This window comes from Crocuta crocuta, unplaced genomic scaffold (genome assembly GCF_008692635.1).
Source record: "Crocuta crocuta isolate KB4526 unplaced genomic scaffold, BGI_CrCroc_1.0 scaffold61, whole genome shotgun sequence".
In the NCBI taxonomy this organism is placed as follows: domain Eukaryota; kingdom Metazoa; phylum Chordata; class Mammalia; order Carnivora; family Hyaenidae; genus Crocuta; species Crocuta crocuta.
Window position 1 is genome coordinate 1,675,567 of NW_027528369.1, and position 19,325 is coordinate 1,694,891.

Sequence of the window (19,325 nt, forward strand, 5' to 3'; positions counted from 1 at the left end):
AGCCCTTGACTTAATCCTGTTCTCTGCAGCGATTTCAAATACATCTAAATCCCCTTCTAGTTATCATCTCTGAATTTTTGTAAGTAACCAGTTACTTTTTTCTTTCCCCTTGGCAAGTCTCCAAATTATTCCATCGGAGAATTCTTTTTCAAATGAACGTATTCCCAGCTTTATCACTGCAGGCCAAGAGAAAATGAAACGGCCCTCAGACAAGCCAACTTTGCAAGCACACGTTTGTTCCATAAAACAAGAAAGAGGCATGCCATTGAGTGTAGCTTTCAAAAGCTGTTTAAAACGCATTAATAAATGCTGTACATGTCTCTCAGCGCAATTTAAAACACTGGAATAACCACGAATGCTGAGTTTCTATTTTTGAAAAACGCATATCGGTTGCTCAGAGCTTCCTTCCGAGACACAGAGCTCAGAATTTTCACATCTGTCTCCACCTTTGCTTTTTGGACAAACGGTCATGACCTGGGAGCAGAGAAGCGCCCTGCGAAGGTCGAGCTGGTGCCGAGCACAGCGCCACTACCCTCTCCTTTGCTTTGTTACGTGTTGTGTGTTGTCTCTAACTCTTCTGGCTTCTCAACTGTAACTGACCACACAGGTTCAACGAGCTCTGGCACAGCTACATCCCTCTGGTTCATTCCCCACAAACTGTCCCTAAATTCAGGGTTCTCCCACTCTGCATGGGTGCCCTGGGGGTCAGGGGTATCCCTTCTCAAGGGAGGACGGCTCAGTTTTGATAAAGCAAGTGAATGGAAGTAATAGAAAGCAAATAACCAGAACGGTGACAGCTTAGTCTGCGGGTATCACAGAGAGCGCATTACATTTGTATAACAAAGATAAACGTTTTGATACGTAGGTAAAATAGACACAATATAAAAAGTAAAATACAAGCCATAACTTTAAGTACTAAAAACCCTCTGAACCAGACCCGAGAATAGAGACAATTTTAAATTTGTGTGTGTGTGTGTGTGTGTGTGTGTGTGTGTGTGTGTGTGTAATACCCCGCAAATAGGCCTTCCCAGGCGTGCAATCATCCAACTTGTCAGTTGCCGCATATGGTGTCTCTATGAGGCATATATGATTTCATGAGTTTTTGGTCTGGACAATTCATACCAATTGCAATTAACCTCCCTGGGAGACTTAACTGCTGACATGTCAAAGGTAAGTTTAGAAACGTAAGTACATTCCAAATACATGAACCCTTTGGCTTGCAGATGTGGGGGACAGGGGTGTCCTGTGAAGAAAAAGGTAGGGGAAAAATGAACAAAACTCAGGGAAGTGAATAGAAACCCGGGCCAGGACAGGCCTCGGGGATGACGGAAACAATGGGCAGCGATCTCTCCTGTGGGTTCACTCACATTACTGTCCACGGAGAGACATACTGGTCGGCGGGTTATAGAGACCAAATTACCTTCCACCTTTGTGTAGGGTTTCCACTGGTAGAACCATCCACGGAAAGGTTTGCTATTATACTCTGCACACTGCTGGGCTCGGAAATCCAAGCTGGTTTCGTTGCAAGGGTTAATATTGCACAGTTGATATATACGGCTGGAACCTGGACAGAACTTGCCGCCATACTGAGGCCTAAAAATAAAATTAAAGCACTTTAGTACTAGAGCTCACTCTTCGTCACAGCGGTAATATAAGGAGGGACAATCGAGATGAACATTGTCATAAGCTATGCGATGCCTATGGTCTATTACAAGAATGGAAATAATGTAATACACAACATGCCATGTCCCTTCATGTATCCATGGCGGGCACAGCCCATCAATCAGGGATTTCCCTTTCTTTTCTCTCTTTCCTCAAGATAGGCCTTGGGTAGGCACTACCAGTGCTCACCAACTGGAGCCTCCAAATTAGATAAAACTTATTTGCCCTCTCTGATCCAAGTTTTACATTCTGGCAATTTCCTTAAAGAGTGATGAAGGCATCTTCTTGACACGCATCATCTCGCCTGTGTTAGGGACGTTTGTAAATGCACCTACCATGTTCTTATTAACGTAGGTACGCGTCTGTGCGCTACACTCACGAACACACCCCCTGCCCCACGTGGGCATCAAAGCTCTTCCCAGGTAGACCCGACCTACTTTCCAGCTCTCCTCCCATTTCTGAACACACTCAGCTTTCCACAGGGTGCCATCCACCTGCTGCCACGTAGGAGGGCGGGACACGGAAGAGGAAGTGTGGAAAGCCCCATCACCATGCTCTCCAATCCAGCTGTGTCAGTCATCGAGCTCGTATTCTGATTATTGCCTGACTCATCTATGTTTTATTCCAGTTGATCCTAAACCGTGAACAAAAATTCCCTTGCTCTCATCTGCATAATCCCTTTTTAACTTTGTAGGTGGCCTCCTCCTCTCCTGCCAAACACAATGAGAAATGGATTTCCAGAGTAGGGAATCCCATTAGAACATAAATAATTATGATCTAATGGCAGGCTCTTTAAGATCTTGGTAGGCAGACAGCAAAAACCAGAAGGCAAGGTAAAGAAAAAAAAGAACAGAAACTGAGCTGAAAATTACCAATAACGTCTTAACCAGCTTCTTCCAGGCATGAAGCAATTGCTCCTTCTCTTTTCCGCCTTTTTGTAGTTTTCTCCCAAGGCTAAAACCCAACTATGGATCATCTCACATAAAAGCCCAATGCAAACATGTAACATGAAAGAAGGCTCCAGGTTAATAAACTCATGTGATTAAAATTCCTTGTCTCTTTAGGAAGCACAAGAATGCTATAAAACACCCCTGGATTTGCTTCAGCGTATTTTATCCAGTCCTCGTGTAAGCGCCTGCTAAAATGGATTCAACAGAAACGGGAAGCGTCACGCCGCCAGAATGAGATCGTTTCGCTCTTTCAAAACATTCTGGGGCAACTACTTAAACATTCAGCAGTCACTGTGCTCAACCAAGTCCCTGAAGACTTCTTAAATCATTATCTAAAAAGCACTTACAAAAACCCTTAATGGGCCGCATGTTCCTGGTCATCTTCACAAGGCATACTTAAAACTTTCTTAGCTGAAGACTTTCTGAGGATTTTACAAATAGCCTTTATTTAGATGACTCAGTTTCAATGAAGTGGAAGGGGACCCCATGTGTTACTTTTTCAATTTGAAAACTGGTCCGCAGAAAAGGTCTCAAAACCTCCATAGCGATCCCTCGTTCTGTAGATGAAGTGAAAAACAGCGGAGAAGGCTCCTCAAACTTGCTGAGTGAAGGTCACACAGCCAGCAGAGAGGGAGGGCAGCTAAGCCTCCTATCTTCAACTCCCCAGGATTTGTTTCCTGCTCCACTCCACCTGCATTGAACGGAGTTAGGCAATAATAGAGGCCAGCGTGGAAGAGGAAGACAGTCATGCACCATGGTTAGGAAGTTGGCCTTTTATAATGAGGCAGATCTGAGTTTAAATAGTCTCTGCCTCTTCCTAGCTCATCTTTAGGCAATTCTGTTTAAGCTTCTAACCTGTAAAATGGGGGCACTTGTGATGATTAATGGAGATAATGTTTGCAAATAATATATATATATTATATATATATATATAATATGTATATACATGCAACGGAATACTATTCAGCCATGAAAAACAATGAAATCTTGCCATTTGCAATGACATGGATGGAGCTAGGGAATATTATGCTAAGCGAAATGAGTCAAAGAAAGACAAATACCATATGATCTCACTCATGTGGAATTTAAGAAACAAAACAAACAATCATGGGGGGGAAGAGAGAGAAAGGCAAACCAAGAATCAGACTCAACTCTAGAAAATAAACTGATGGTTACCAAGGGGAAGGGGAGGTGGAAGGATGTATGAAATGGGGGATAGGGATTAAAGAGTATGCTTATCATGAATAAAATACAATAAAATGATAAAAAACAAAACCCCACAAAGCTCACAAAATAAGTGAGATACAACCTTCAAAAAAAAAAAAAAAAGCATTTAGGACTGAGTTAGGGCAGGGTCAGCACACATGAATCCTAACTAGTTTCAAATGCTTTCTGCCTTTAATGACTGGCAAGAATTTGCACTCAGGACATCCTCAAACACAGGTACATTTTTCTGCAGCTGTAAACAGGAGCATGAGGAGAAGTTAACAGAAAATTCTACCATGACATCCCTTGGTGTTCTAAGATGAAAAACGAAAACATAAACAGTCAGAAAACAAAGGTCTGGAGGGGCGCCTGGGTGGCTTAGTCGGTTAAGCGTCCGACTTTCGCTTAGGTCATGATCTCGNCTGCATAATATATCATGTCCTGACTGCACATGTTTGTAATATTGGCCAGCTGATCAGTGGAATCAGCAGAGGAGCTCTGTTAATAAACACAGCCAGACAGACTGACTCACTCCTGGGTCCCCAGACTCTCTCAGTAAGAATATATGATGGCGCAGGGGGTACCTGGCTGGCTCGGCCGGTTGAGTTTCTGACTTCAGCTCAGGTTGTGATCTCATGGTTCATGAGTTTGAGCCCCACATCAGGCTCACTGCTGTCAGCACAGAGCCAGCTTCAGATCTTCTGTTCTCTGCTCTCTCTGCCCCTCTCCGCCCCCCTCAAAAATAAATAAAAACATCAAAAAAATATCATGGGGGAAAGCAAGAAATAATTATTTTTAAAGCACAGTTGGTGATTCTAATAATCACCTGAGCCTGGAAATCACTGGTTGGAAAATGGGCCAGAGATTTGATTCAATTATTATTCTAGAACTATGACTCTCTGGTGGCATACTGTTGTCAAATGGTGTTGCATTTTAGGAAAGTTCTAGAATACCTCAGCATGTTTAATTTTCACTACTCTAATTTTTGCTATTTTCTTGAACAGACTTTCTAGAAATTCTACTAGGCTCTTTTAGAGTATAATAATTGAATAGTCAGAGAACCGGGAAAAAACGTCAGGGGATTAAAACTGTGGGCTCTTGGTCTGACTCTATCACATCCGGCTTGGTGACTCGGGGAAAGATGGCTGTCCTGGCACCCTCCATCTCCCCTGGTTACTCATTTATCAAATAACTGGATTAGACAACAGGTCGCAACTCATGCATCTATTCTAGTTGGATGGAGAAATGTTTGGAGAAGGTTCCTGAGGCATTGTAGGGCTCGGTCCCCGCCCCAGGCATGGGAAAAAGAAGAAGGGCCATATGTGTGTGGTACCGGTTATTCCAGAACCAGATAACCTTTATACACTTTTGGAGCTGAAAAGCTGGATAAATCTGTGAATCAGCCAGGAGTAATTCATTTTTATGAAACAAAATAAGTTCTGGGAAAACCATCATTATGTGAAACAAAGGCTCCTACTTCTTCTCACAGGAGAAAATGAAATTGCTTAGGCTGAGGGATGGGAACAGACCAAATGTATAATAAACCAAAGCAAAGGAGAAATCAGTAATTTAAAATGGAGGGGACCCCACCCCCCCCAACCACCGCCANCAATTTTACTACAACAAAGTGAAATGAGAACAGAGAACAACTAATTCAATTGCCTCGGGACAGTCGCTCTTGTACTTGTTTTATTTGTGATGCATAATTAAAGCAAACAGTATCCTGAGGAGCCTTCATCTTGTTTAAAATGATAAACCACCACCAAATGGAACTACATTAGTGATTCTTTTATTAGGCATTTCTAAAATTACAATATGATATTTCTCTGAACAATGAGCCATTATAATGAGAGTTCTCAATCCCACAGATATGAGAGAGGTTTTAATTTAAACCTCAAGGGTGTCATTCATGCACTTTACCAGCAAAGCTATTAAATTAGGTAATCTGTTTCTTTCTTGGGAAAATACCGAGGCTGTAAAGTGTTGTGATGTATGAAAACCAGATCCATGAAATAGGCTGAAAAAATGAAAAGCAATAGAATGATTCTAAGAATTCTATCCAAGGTATGGGCTACATTCAAAGTCCGAGGAGGGTGGTTTTAATAATCTGGTATAAGCTGTAAATGCGTCCGAAGCTTGTCTACCATCACACCTAGTTGCCAGGTCTTAAATAAGCCAGTGAGTTTCGAATGGGGATGGCTGTGCCCTCTACATGACATCTGTCCCTTCTAGTCCCTGGAGACATTTTTGGTTATCACAGGGTTGTCTGGGAGGGGAAGTCATCCTACCGACATCTGGTAGAGTCCAGGGCAGGATGCCTAACCACCTGCCGAGTACTGGATTTTCCAGTCTAAAATGTAAATAGCGTCGAGGTTGAAAAATTGTATATTTGCCGCTATCCCAAAGAGCATCTAGCAAACCATGGTCAAGGTGTCTTCCGACCCTCTCTTATATTTTGGAAGAAGCTGGCCTCTTGATCCAGCGCAAACTGCTAACTCAGAGGAAATGCCAGGTCTCTTTAAAATTTCCCTTTTGCTCCAGTTTCATTATTTATTTTCATTCTCAACCTACCAAAGAGTTACACGACGCTTATAACGTGCCAGGCCCTTGGTAAAAACGCTTTACAAGTAGTAGCTCAGCTGACGTAGGCCCTCTCATTTTCCCAGTTTTACCAAGGAGGAATCTAGAGCAGGGACAGGAAGCTGTCTATGGCCACACAGCTGGAAAGACCCAGGGCCAGGAGGCAAACCCAGGGTCCTGGGATTAGGAGCCTGTGTTCTTGACCTTCAGGCTAGCCACCACTCAAACGGTGCTGTAAAGCGAAATCTCCATTTTCCAAGGACCCATTCTACCACATTCTCAAAATTCAGTTTCACCAGTAAGGCCTCTCTCCCCGTCCCCTTGCTTTTGAGGACTCACACTCTGTTACCCTGTGCTCCTAATGAATTTAGGATGAAAGCAGTAAAAGCTACACGGACCCTGGATCCTTTTGCTGGATACCCACTGGATGCTCCCCAGTACGTCAGGCGTTCTACAGACCCAGTTCTAAACCCCCCACCCCCAAACCTTCAGAGGTAGATAGTATTATCTCCATTTTATACACAAGCCTAAGCTCAGAGTTCAAGTGATCTTCCCAAAGTCACACCGTTAATAAGCAACAGACCCAGGATTTGCAGTCTGAGCTCTTGCTCTCAAACCCGGGCTCTCTCTACATCACTGTGCCAATCAGGAAATGTACATCTCACACACGTTTCACATGGGAATTAGAGCAGATAAAAGGAACATAAAACCGCCTTTTCAAAGAACACAGACGGCGGTTCAGAATCCCAGGGAGGGTACCCGCAGGGGACTAAGGACCAATCTCAGGCCATGGCCGTTGTGATCAACCCTCATGGGCTCTGTTTTAAGAAAATTGAACTTGTTGTCAATATCTTAACAATTGAGAAATTTCACACACATGTTTTTGGACTTCTGGTTTCTCTTGAAAAGTCAGGCAGATCTGTCAACACGTGTTGATGTACATTCCTGCGAGGCAAAGAGCAGCATACTTTTCCCAGTTCATCTGTTTGAGACACACACACATTCTGCTGGCCAAGCTTCTCTGGTCTACATCACAGGCATTTATTTGATCGTGTGACCGTGTGGCTCTAATTTAGATTCAGAAAGTAGCTCAGACTATAGAGCTGAGTCTCTGACCGTCATATTCTCACACAGAGTAGCTCCTTTGCTGTTGTTAAGTTTCTGACCACTTCACCCCCCTCTGCCCGGTGCACGGAGCCTCGAATGCAAACAGCAGAATCCTAGTTGATTGCTATTAACCAGAGGGAAGAAAACACTTTCAAACAGTACGTTAAGCAAAACAAGACAGAAACACTACACTCTTGCCTTACAAATACTGACTCTCTGTGGCGGCCTTACTTGGGGTTATTGCAGTGTCTCTCTCGATAGTTGACTCCGCCGCCACAAGTTCGGGAGCACTCTGACCACTTCGACCAGGCGGACCACTGGCCATGGACGGGCCGCGGCCCGTGATCCCCAAACTTTACGCACTGGCCTTGCCGACACCACTGTGAAAAGAACGTGTGACATGTTTCCCATCAGAATCCACCTGGGAAAAGGCGAGGAGGTGCAGACACCTGCTCATGAACAGGAAAAACAAGTATGTGGGCAAAGGGGAGTGCGCAGGACACCTCGGTAGCGTTTCTTTGCCGGCCGCCCTTCCTGAACACCCAGTCACTCTGCATTTACTGCATGCGCCCTAAAAGGCTGACATCTAGCGAAGAGGCATCTGTCGCCAGCGGGCCGAGTAGTACATGCTTTTGAACTGTCGAGGTGACGTTCAGATACGATTCCACCCGATGGCCAAGGCAGTGGGCACAGGCTTAAGGACAAGGGCGCCTCCCCCCCACCCCGACCTTTGACACGAGGCTGGTTACAGAACAATGTAATGTGGATCATTCACTCAAGGAGAACCGGTTTTTTAGGCGCTAACACAGAATTTATCATTCTGATTACTCATCACAAAACCAGACCTTTTTGTTTATCAAGCCATCCCTACAGAGCACCTCCTATGAAACAGACTAGCTCTCTGTCCGGGCAAGTTGTGCTTTTAGATAACACCCTTCAACCTTAGGGCCGTACGAAGGTACCTCCTCCTCTAGACCCTCTGAGGCTCTGAACTCTCTGAGTGTCTTTTATGAATTAGCTGTGGGTCTTTGATTTGCCAACAGTCTGATCAAGCCAGGGGTAGAACTGTTTTCTGTGCTAACCTTTCCATTTATTTTCCTTTGTGATACATTCCAGGCTTTGCTGGTCATCTGTGCCCTTGGGGATTGCTTTAGCCCCTCGTAGTGGTTTTATGCTTGTGGTGCTTTTATTATGAGCAAGTTCTGCATGACTTAGTGAAACTGCACACTTTCCTGAAAGCCTCTGCAATGAGACCCAGCGGGTTGAGGTTTGGACCAGGTTCTGCTGAAGAGTGAGGGTTCAGTTGCAGAATTACGGGGAAGTTGTTTGACTCTCCCGTCTTTGCTTTTCCCTGTGACACATTTGGCCTCTTGGCTGTTTATTGTGTTGCTAGCGCACTTTGCCTGGGTCAAGGTATCGCTTCCTTTCTGCAATTCTTGCCGCGTGCTGCTTAATTCTTGGTGTTTTTAATTTGTCTTTCCCCCCGATCAATTGCCATTTCACAGTGTGCATGAAATCATAGAACGCTGCTGAGAACTTTTAGGGGGAAAGCAATTGGTCAGCAGAGGACCGCGTCTGCTGTAAGCAGGGATCAGAATCCTCCCTCCTGGGAATCCCCCAGGGCCAGGACTCTCCCGGCTGAGCCCAGTGGCTCAGACAAAATAACAACAGCCCGCAACAACAAGAGAAGCAGCTCTAGTTTAGGAAGGTGCTTCTAGGTGCCAGAAATGGTGCATGAACGGGGAGAGAAGGACTTCCCGTGCAGGATCTAGTAGAATCCTCCCAAAGTGCTACAGAGTTAGTAACTGTTTCTGGATGAGGGAAGCGTAGCAATGAAATACGAACACAGCTACCCAGGTGGCCGCACCATGGAGAATGAGACTCCATTTAAACTCCATAACCAAAGCTCCTCAGCAGGATACGGATACTTCTCGCCTCAGAGGCAAACGGCCCACCAATATATCTTAACCCTGAACCCTGATTTCTTTTCTTAAATAAATATGGTGGTAAGATCCATTCCAAACCTTCAATTAATTTAACTTCATTTCACTATTTATCCTAGTATTGCCTTTGGTTGCTAACAGATTGTTTCCTTTGGCTTTTTCATTCTGTATAGAAATCAGGAATAAATTTCTGAATACACACACGTGCGCACGCATGCACACATACCCTCTTTGGATCTAATTGTAGAGGTTTTTAGCAGAGTGTGCAGTTATGCTAAGTCATGCAGAGCTTGCTCATAAGATACCTTATACACACACATGAACACACACATGCATGACCCACATATATGTATAAAATTCTACATGTAAAATTTAGCTATCTATATCCGTATACTGATATGTACTTCTAATTTCAAATCGAATGGCCAGAACTGGGCAGACACCTTTCATGACAGACACCCAGCACAAGCCTTTCTTTCCTGGCACACAGACCGAGATAAAAGTATGTGGCTTTGCATATCCTCACACATTTACTGAAGATTCGTGGTACAAATCTCACTGAACGACCAGGGACTAGAGAAGGATTCAGTTGGGTTCCAGTTATAAAGGAACAAGTGAACAAAACATCGTGTAACTGTTACTCTGTAGGACACTTGAGGTAAAGCGGAAGACACAGCCCTGGCCTCACAGAGTTAATAGTTTTGTGAAGACTCAGTTTCATCCCCTAGTGAGGAAGAGTACCACGCACGTGGATGCAGTAGTAATCATAGTGGCGTGATGATGCATGGAGCGCATAGAAATGCTTTCTGCGGTGGAGGCCCTTATAGTCGAGGGCGTTTCCCCAAGTATTGAGAAGTGCAGTCTGGTCTTCTAAAATAATGATGGGGGAGGGGCATTAGGACATCTGTTTCCTAACTTCTGGCTCGATTTGCCTCCGGTGACAGTAACTAAAATCTAATCCAGGGGTAGTTTCATCCCCATGGAACTAGATCCCTGGTATATGTATGTAATAAAAACCTTAGGGGCGCCTGGGTGGCTCAGTTGGTTGAGCGTCCAACTTCGGCTCAGGCCATGATCTTGCAGTTCATGAATTGGAGCCCTGCACTGGCTTCTGTGCTGACAGCTCAGAGCCTGGAGCCTGTGTCAGATTCTGTCTTTCCCTCTCTCTCTGCCCCTCCCCCACTCGTGTTCTGTCTCTCTTACTTTCAAAAATAAATAAACATTAAAAATTTGACACTTACTTTCCTCATTTCTTATAGCCATCTTTTCTTGTGCATCCCTCTTACATTTAATGCTATTGTCTTCATAATCAAACTATACCCACTAATCCTTGAGGTACAAGTCCTAAATTTTGATGCTTTAAAAAAATAAGACTGACTTCAGCAGTACTTGTATGTTCAACTAATTAGTTCATGGATTTGCCTTATACACCTAAAACACTCCATGCACATTTTCAATGAGAATCCTTGGAGTTTTCGAAGATGGGTACCTTTGATGAAAAGTTGCATATAATGCCTCCATTTTTAAAATGTTTATTTCCTGTAAACTCAAAGAGTTAAAAACAATGCATATCTTGTAAAAGATGCTGAATGACTTACTATCAGAAAGCATTCTCTGAGCATTAATTTTTGTGTGCCTGTACCTTTACCTTCATTGTTAATCTCTCATTGAAAGTCTCTCCCATCCAACTGAGGAACTTCCATTCAAATCCCTGAGTTTACCTTGGCGTACCCACTCTCTGTACTTCATCCCAAGTGCACCCCTAATTCTGAGTATGGACAGTAACTAGGTGCTTAAAGAAGGTGTGTTTCAAAAGATGGTCAGAGTTATTGGCTTCTGCACAGGTCTCCCCACTAGACTGAGTTCTTGAAGACATGAAACTGAATTGTATTCATCTTTGGATCCCCAGAGCCTCCTGTCTCTGATATCTAGTAGTCAATAAATTATTGTGCAACTGAATTCACTTTAAATGACTGAGTCTTCTATACAGGCTCGTGCTGCCTCGGGAGAGGCCAGAAGCAGAGATCAAAGAACACGGAGCACCTTCATGCTCCCCTCGTTCATAGCTTCTTGGTTGTGATCTTTCAAAGGAATGCCCTAAATGTGGACCATTTACTGCTATGTAAAGTGCACCTCTCCCTGCAGACGTTAGTAGAAAAGGAGGGGCGCCTGGGTGGCTTAGTCGGTTAAGCGTCCGACTTTCGCTTAGGTCATGATCTCGCGGTTCGTGGGTTCGAGCCCCGCGTCGGGCTCTGTGCTGACTGCCAGCTCAGAGCCTGGAGCCTGTTTCAGAGTCTGTGACTCCCTCTCTCTCTGACCTTCCCCTGCTCACGCTGTCTCTCTCTCTCTCTCCTAGAAATAAATAAAACATTAAAAAAAAAAAAGAAAGAAAAGGAGGGGAAAAAACAGAAACTAATATATGAATGTTTGTCATTCAAAACACAGAAATTTCCCATTATCTCCCATGTTGGAGACGATTCTTTAGGTTGATGGCACATGCTGGCTCAGAATTTTCTGGTACACCCTAGACAGAGACACGGCTTTCCCTTTGTTAGGAATCTCTCTACGTGGGGCACCTGGGTGGCTCAGTCAGTTGGGCATCTGACTTCGGCTCAGGTCATGATCTCACGATTCGTGGGTTCGAGCCCTGCGTCGGGCTCTGTGCTAACAGCTAGCTCAGAGCCTGGAGCCTGTTTCGGATTCTGTGTCTCCCTCTCTCTCTGACCCTTCCCTGCTCATGCTGTCTCTCTCTCTCAGAAATAAATAAAACATTAAATTTTTTTTTAATCTACTTAAAAAAAAAAAAAAGGAATCCCTCTACGTGATGGGACTCCACCAAGCACGTCAGAAGCTAAGCGACGGTTCCTGGGAATAAGCAGTAGAGGCCTTGTATCGAGGGGGAGTCCTTCCTTTGCTACTGACTGGGACATCTGCTCCTTGAAGCTTTTCTATACTGAATCAAGTTTAAAAGGCAAACAGCATCCGATGAAATCAACCAGCTCGCCGAAATAGAAATATTTCATCTAAAAATGGAAACCAAAGGCAAAAAGAAAAAAAAAATCATTCTAAACACCTGAGCCAACTGGGTTACATTAGCACTGAGTTTTTATAAAAACTGCTTACATAATACTGATTAATTTAAAGAGAAGTCAAAAATGTATGCAGTAGCCAAGGTGTTCCTTTCTGAGGTTACAGCACAAATAATTTGTACAATGGTTTATTTCTACGTGTTATCATGTTTCCAGAATTAAAAACTAACAAGTATGCAGTTTACCATACTCAAGCCACAAACAGTCCCTTCCGCCGCGGGCATGAACTTGGTCTCACACCTGTGACCCACTCGGTGGCACCAAAGGGACTTGCAAATGTCCTGAAAGGAAAGAAGAAGCTGGTAAGGGTACTGATACAATAAAAATGAAAATATCCAAAGCCTTTTGTACACAATATTATATTTTGAGGCAGCTGGAATGGGACGTCATCCAAGAAACAGAAGCAAGTGACGTCGGTAGCGGTAATATGTTATAGCAAATGCACAAGCAGGACATTTCTACACTGCCGACAGGTGTGTTTAGCAATGACAGGGGAGGTAATAATAGTTCATCTAGGGACCATTTGGCTTGAAATCAAGAGATCTGGTTTGTAATAACAACCCCCACCACCACCAGTGAAACAGAAGAAACCAAGACTGGAATCAAGCACATTGGATTCAGATCCTTGCCCCGGAATCTGAGGTTCTGTGCCCTGGGGACATGTTATAGAAGTGTCTGAAGTGTGTTTTACCCAGCTGTGGAGATGGTGATGCAAGTACCTCTGGCCCCATAGGGTCGTGCTCAAGGGCAAATGATGCAAATGATCATCATCATCACCTTCCTCATCTTTAGAGTAATTTTCAAGAAGTTCAAGAATTCTCACACTAGACTGTGAAATAGCTTTAACTCTCATGTGAGAGTGTGGGAGGCAGACCCGCCCCCCCTCCCCCCCACAAATGACCCCATCCCTTCCACTGGCACCTGTGACTGTGCATTTATGTAGCAAAGGAGAATTAAAGGTATAGATGCAGTTAGGGTTGTAGTTGACCTTGAGATGGGGAGACTATCTTTAATTTTCAGATGGGCCCAAGATAATCACAAGGACCCTTAAATATGGCAGAGGAAGACAGAAGAGAGCCAGAGAGAGGACAGCGTGAGGAGGACTAAGGTGCATGTGGCTGCTTTGAAGATGGAGGATGGGGCCGCTGAGCCAAGGGATCCAGGAGGCTTCTAGAAGGATCCAGGAGAAGGCAAGAAAATGGCTTCTCTTCTAGAGCTTTCAGGAGGGACACAAGCCTCCCAACCCTTGATTTTAGCCCAGTGAAACTTATTTCATGTGTCTACCTCCAGAACTGTAAGAAAATAAATGTGTGTTGTTTTAAGTCACTAAGTTCACAGAAAGTAATCAGAGTGGCCATAGGAAACTAATACTAACACCATTTAGTGGTGCTCACTAAACTAATTTCCCACATAAACTAATTTAGAGGAGGGAGCTGAGCAAGCTATTGACATTTCAAAGCTGCCAAGTCACACAGCTGGTAAGTGGCAAAGGCTGGACTCAAACTGGCTTGATGCCAGCCAGGGGCCTTGACCACTGCTCTGGACTTGGATTTGCCATTAGTGGAAGTTGGAAGGCTCTCAACGTCTCTGGGCCTCAGTAACCTATCTATGAAATAAGGCAACCAAACCAGATTCCTTCCAGCTCACACAGCTAAAGTTGCTCTTCAGAATTATGTCATTCATAGATTGTCAAAATCATGAAATGTCAAAATGATTCCATTTTGTTTGCCACATCCTATTTACTAGGATAGAAGTGTGAACGCATACAATTTGGGGGAAATCATGAACCACCAGGGAGGAAACAGAATGACTTTCGTGGTCACTTGGTATAACCCTGAAAAGTCCATTAACCGGGCACCCAACTCCCCAAGCATTCTAGTTCATATAGATTTCACGGTTAGAAGTTTGGCAAGAACATGCTTAGGCATTATTTCACACACACAAAAAGTTTTCCACAGAACCAAGAAAAGAAAATGTAGGGAAACCAGAGATTTGTGGAGTGAGCCTGACCTCGTGGAGCAAAAAAAGTCCTTCCCCCCCAAAAGCGAAGGGAAGGGTGTTCAGGACTCTGCGTGGAAACGCCACTGCCAGCAGCCCCACGCACGCACCACACGTACCATTTTCAAATCTCAAGACAGCTCGTAAGATACAATATGTCAACGTTTCCCACAGAAGAGGACCTGCTGCTGACATTAGTAGAAAGCATATGGCAGCCTTCCAACGAGTGAATCAGCTTCATCATCTCTGTGAGCCCTTACATGTGTCACCCCGGGCCTGAGGGAACAACTTAATGTGGAAAAAGAGTCTGTATCAAAATGGAGAAATAGGAGGTAACCATTGAAACAAAGCCACGGTTAGAGAGGCTTTCAGGATTAAACCGTTCTCCTCCTTACAGCCAGCGGGAAGCCATAACCCGCACCCCTAGCCTATGCGGCCGCCGCCAAAATGACCTTGGGACAGAGCAAAGCAAAGGAGACCCAGATTCCACAGCCAACGCCAAGCCACAGGGCTAAGGGAAAGGGCCGCTGGAGAAGACCAGGAAAATGAGGCAAAACACAAAAACACAGGATTCCAGGATGAAATCAGACAGGCCGTATGAACATGTTATTTCTTTTGTGGTGAAGTACATAAGTCAAATGTAATTATAGCCAACTACATGCTCTGACGACCTTGAGAACCCTCTGAGAAAGCTCCCCTTCAAAGTAAACAGAAATGGGAGTTTGCACTCTTTTGCTCGCTCTTCCTTCTCTCTCCCCCCCCCCATATTCAACTAACTTTTCCTTATCTATAATTCCCTAGACTTAAGTCATAATTTAAGGGAGAAAGAATTACCAACAGAGACTACACGGTCTCAGGCTGCCTGGATGTGATTTTTAAGAAGAGTCTCAATGCTACACATTCCTCTGTCCTGTTGTTGCTGACGATGTTGTCCCCCTTCAAGCGAAACCTGTTGTGCTAAAACTGTTAGTGGTCTTTGCTGATCAAAGTTCACAAAGCACGGAACACCTCCAAAACAGAAGTCCCCCTCTGTCCCCCCAAACCTGAGCCGTGTCCAGCCTCTTCCAGCTCATGGTATGATCCCCTCCATATTTCTGACGACTCAAGCCCAAAGTCCTGGAGTCCTCCTTGACTCCTCTTTTTCTCCCAGATAAGTCAGCCACTCCTGCTCTCTTGAGGAGGGATGAGAAGGGGAGAGAGGCAAAATCCTCCACTTTATGGAAATGGGAGTGCTGAAGAAATGTTAGCTTTGATTACCACTGGAAGCCCAGTAAAGGATTCCTGGGTATCTGCCAACATGGCGGGTATACGCGAGGCCCTGCGATATCATCCATCCACTGGGGCAAGACACACCTAGTCAGTTATAATAAAGTATCACAAGTTTATGACTGTGACATAAAGGGTGCAGATGGAGGCCGGGGGAAAGGAATGTTTCAATCTCTTTGGGGAAAATAGGAGGTAATGCTCGCCCTGAATCTTTGACAACAGTAAAAGATGATTAGGTATTTGTCACATGGGTGGCCATGTAGCGTTCTCGGGTGGGAGGCATGCGTATATACAAAGACTTGTAGCCATGAAAGCAGGAATGGGTTGAAAAAATATGACATCAACATAGTCGGAACACAAGTCCGTGGGGGAAGTTAATAAAATTTGAAACCTGATGTAGTAACTTTACTAGTAGGTACCATTTACTGGTTACCTTTAGGCATAGATACTAGGAAGTTTCTCTTTATTTTCCATTCTTTCATCCCAAGGTCAAATTTTGTTTTTACATAATAGTTTTTAAAATTGAAGTGTAACAGGTGTGTAACACTATAGGTATTAGTTGTAGGTGTACAACATAATGATTCGATATTTGTACATATTACAAAAGACCGCTACGATAAGTCTATCTTTCCCTATAGATTTTCACAATTTTATTTTCTTGTGACGAGGACGGTCAAGATCGACTCTCTGGGCAACTTTCATATATGCAAGATAATATTCACTATAGTCAACCGTGATGTACATTGAATCTCCAGGACTCACTCTCTAGAACTTTGTACCTTTTGACGACCTTTGTGCATTACAGCTGTCAGATTCTTGAAAGAAGAAATACACGCCCATCCAACTATATTTGACATGTCTCTTCTTTCAAAGGAAATGTCTGAGGTGATGAGCCTGAAAATATTCACTAGAATTCAAATACCTTCCCCATCATTTCTATTCTGCTCCAAACCCTCTCAGTGCATCTGTAAATGAACACTGATGGCCCCTCTGCTATATGACAGTCACCGCTGGCTGCTGAGATCCAGAGTACAGGTTGCTCATTCCTAACTTAGTAAAATAAGCCACATTGGAAGCGCTGACCGGAGTCTCTTCCAGCGCCCGGAGCATTCTGGCAGATGGCACCTACTCCCTCGCTGTCAGTCAGCAGCTAATAAGTGTTTAGTAACCAGAGGCCTGTTCTCCCCAGTTGCTGTGGAGGTGACCCTCCTTTAGGTCTGTCCAAATAACGCAGACCCACCGGCCAAATTCACCAGCTCATTTTCCTGAACACTTTGAGAGGGAACAGAGATCCAGCCTGACGTGCCTAAGACACAGACAGCTGGCAGTTGGGAGGGGAGGGAAGATGAGACAGGGCTGACAGCCGGCCAGCTGCAGGCCCAGACGGGGAAGCCGAGAAAACCCCGATTAGCTGTACGAAGGGAGGCGCCCACACAACTACCAGGGAAGAACAGTCTGTATCCTCACCTTACAGATGTGGACAGAAAGGCTGAGGGAGGTTAAGCCATTTGACCCGGGTTCTAGGACGGTTTTAAAGTCTCAGGTCCACCTAACTCCTAAAGCCAGAGGGTGTGTGTGTGTGTGTGTGTGTGTGTGTGTGTGTAAAACTGAAGACTGCCTAAGTCAGCAGTTCTCAGCCCTGAGCAAGCACCAGAGTCACACACAGCCCCTGTGCAGGCACATATTGCCGGGTCCGACCCCCAAACTTCCGGATGCTTCAGGGCTGGAATGAGACGTGAACATCTGCATTTCTAACAAGTTCCAGGGGATGCTGATAATTGCATGGGTGGTTCCAAAGACACTTGAGTTTTTTGGGTTTTGTTTTTTCGGTGCTTCTAACTCACGCAAAACTGCCTTTCCAGGGGGCATAAAGGTTTTTAAAAAGGCAGTGAGAAGAACAGCTTTGAAACGGAAAACAATGACAGGACCTTGAAGACCTGAAAACAAATAGCCATTCTTCTCCTGTGCTGCCAGACAAAGGTCTGAACTGTTTAGACCAGCAGGATGAATGGGAAATTTGCTTGTTCTAGAAGCCCCTCCCACTTAGGGCAGGCAGGAACTATGTGTGATTCTTGGAGGTAAGGCCACGGTTCAAGTGACAAGCAGGTATTTGCCCCCTAGGCTGTGGGGGGAATAACAGCCAGCAGTCGGGAACAGTCTTACCTCCTGGTCTTCCCAAGTCTCTCCCTTAAGCAAAACTCCACCCCTGGGCATTCCCAGCTCTGTGCCTTCCTCATTCTTTGTAAAAAAAAACAAAAATATATATATATATACACACACACACACACACACACACACACACACACACACACATGTAAAATATATAAATGTTTATATGTAAAATATATAAACATACATAAATAAATGTTTATTTATTAAGAGAGAGAGAAACAGAGATAGAGTAGGGGAGGGGCAGCGAGAGACGGTGACACAGAATTCCAAGCAGGTTCTGTGCTGTCAGTGCGGAGCCCAACACAGGGCTCGAACTAACCATGAGATCATGACCTGAGCTGAAATCAAAGAGTCAGACACTTAACTGAGTGAGCCCTTTTACCCTCCTCATTCTATTCAGAGCTTTAGTCTGCAGTTTCCATTTCCCTTTGCTCTGCTTCCAAGGAAGACCATCACACTGAAGTGCTCTCCCTCTCGAAAATATGGTACGGTTCCAGAAAAATATCTGTAACTGAAGAATGGCTGTTTAAGCCCTGCACACTGACACAGAACAGGCACCCCACAAATGTTTGCTGAATGTAGGCTCCTGAAGGAATGGGGGTGGTCATTTTTCAAACTTTCCTCTATATTTCCAAAGAAAATCAAACTCGTTACCAATTGCGTTCACTGGATAGTAAGCGCTTAATAAATGTGTGATTAATGAATGGGTAAACTGATGAAACTTTTAAGAATGAAGTGAGCGGGAGACAAAGTCAGACAAACTTTGTCAACAGACTGAGCATCTACCAACTCCTGCCAAACACATCAACTTAACAGGCAATTAGAGACAGTTGTGCATTTATTCACGCGCACACGCTACAGCAGCATTTGCCAAAGGAAGCCCCATGTACCACAGAGGATATACCAAAAAGTTGTGGACGGTGGGTGGATAAACTTTTCTGACAGTTACACATTTAAAGAGCATTAGAAAAATATGTAATCTCATATCAAATGTGTGGTTTGGTGGTTATGTTTCTAGGACCAGACTTAGAGATTTGGATGTGAGTTGATTTATTAGAGAAGCAACATGTGCATCATCATGCAGAGACACAGCACAATGGATCGAGGTGATTACTAATGACTGACTGACTGTTGATGTCAATGACTGAAACACTGATATTAACTGGAGAGAAAGAAGTGTAACATCAGTGTGATTGATAAGTTTTATTTAAAAGTTCTGAGGGTTGAGGCAAATGGAATACACATCCCTAAGCTCCATGTAAAAAAAAAAAATATATATATATATATGTGTATAACTCTCATTTCAAAAGGCCTTTGTGAAGATTGAGGAAAAGTAAAATAGGTCTCAAAGT

General features: G+C 44.2%; 1 protein-coding gene across 1 annotated transcript in view; it reads right to left on the reverse strand.

Moving 5' to 3' along the window:
* ADAMTS18 (ADAM metallopeptidase with thrombospondin type 1 motif 18) overlaps positions 1-19,325 on the reverse strand; it is a 144,325-nt gene that overhangs the window by 46,308 nt on the left and 78,692 nt on the right. The window contains exons 11-13 of the mRNA XM_077754169.1: positions 12,723-12,818; positions 7,737-7,885; positions 1,421-1,593 (exon numbers count right to left, since the gene is read on the reverse strand). Of these exons, the coding sequence (XP_077610295.1) occupies positions 1,421-1,593; positions 7,737-7,885; positions 12,723-12,818 (418 nt within the window). The remainder of the gene's footprint in view (positions 1-1,420; positions 1,594-7,736; positions 7,886-12,722; positions 12,819-19,325) is intronic.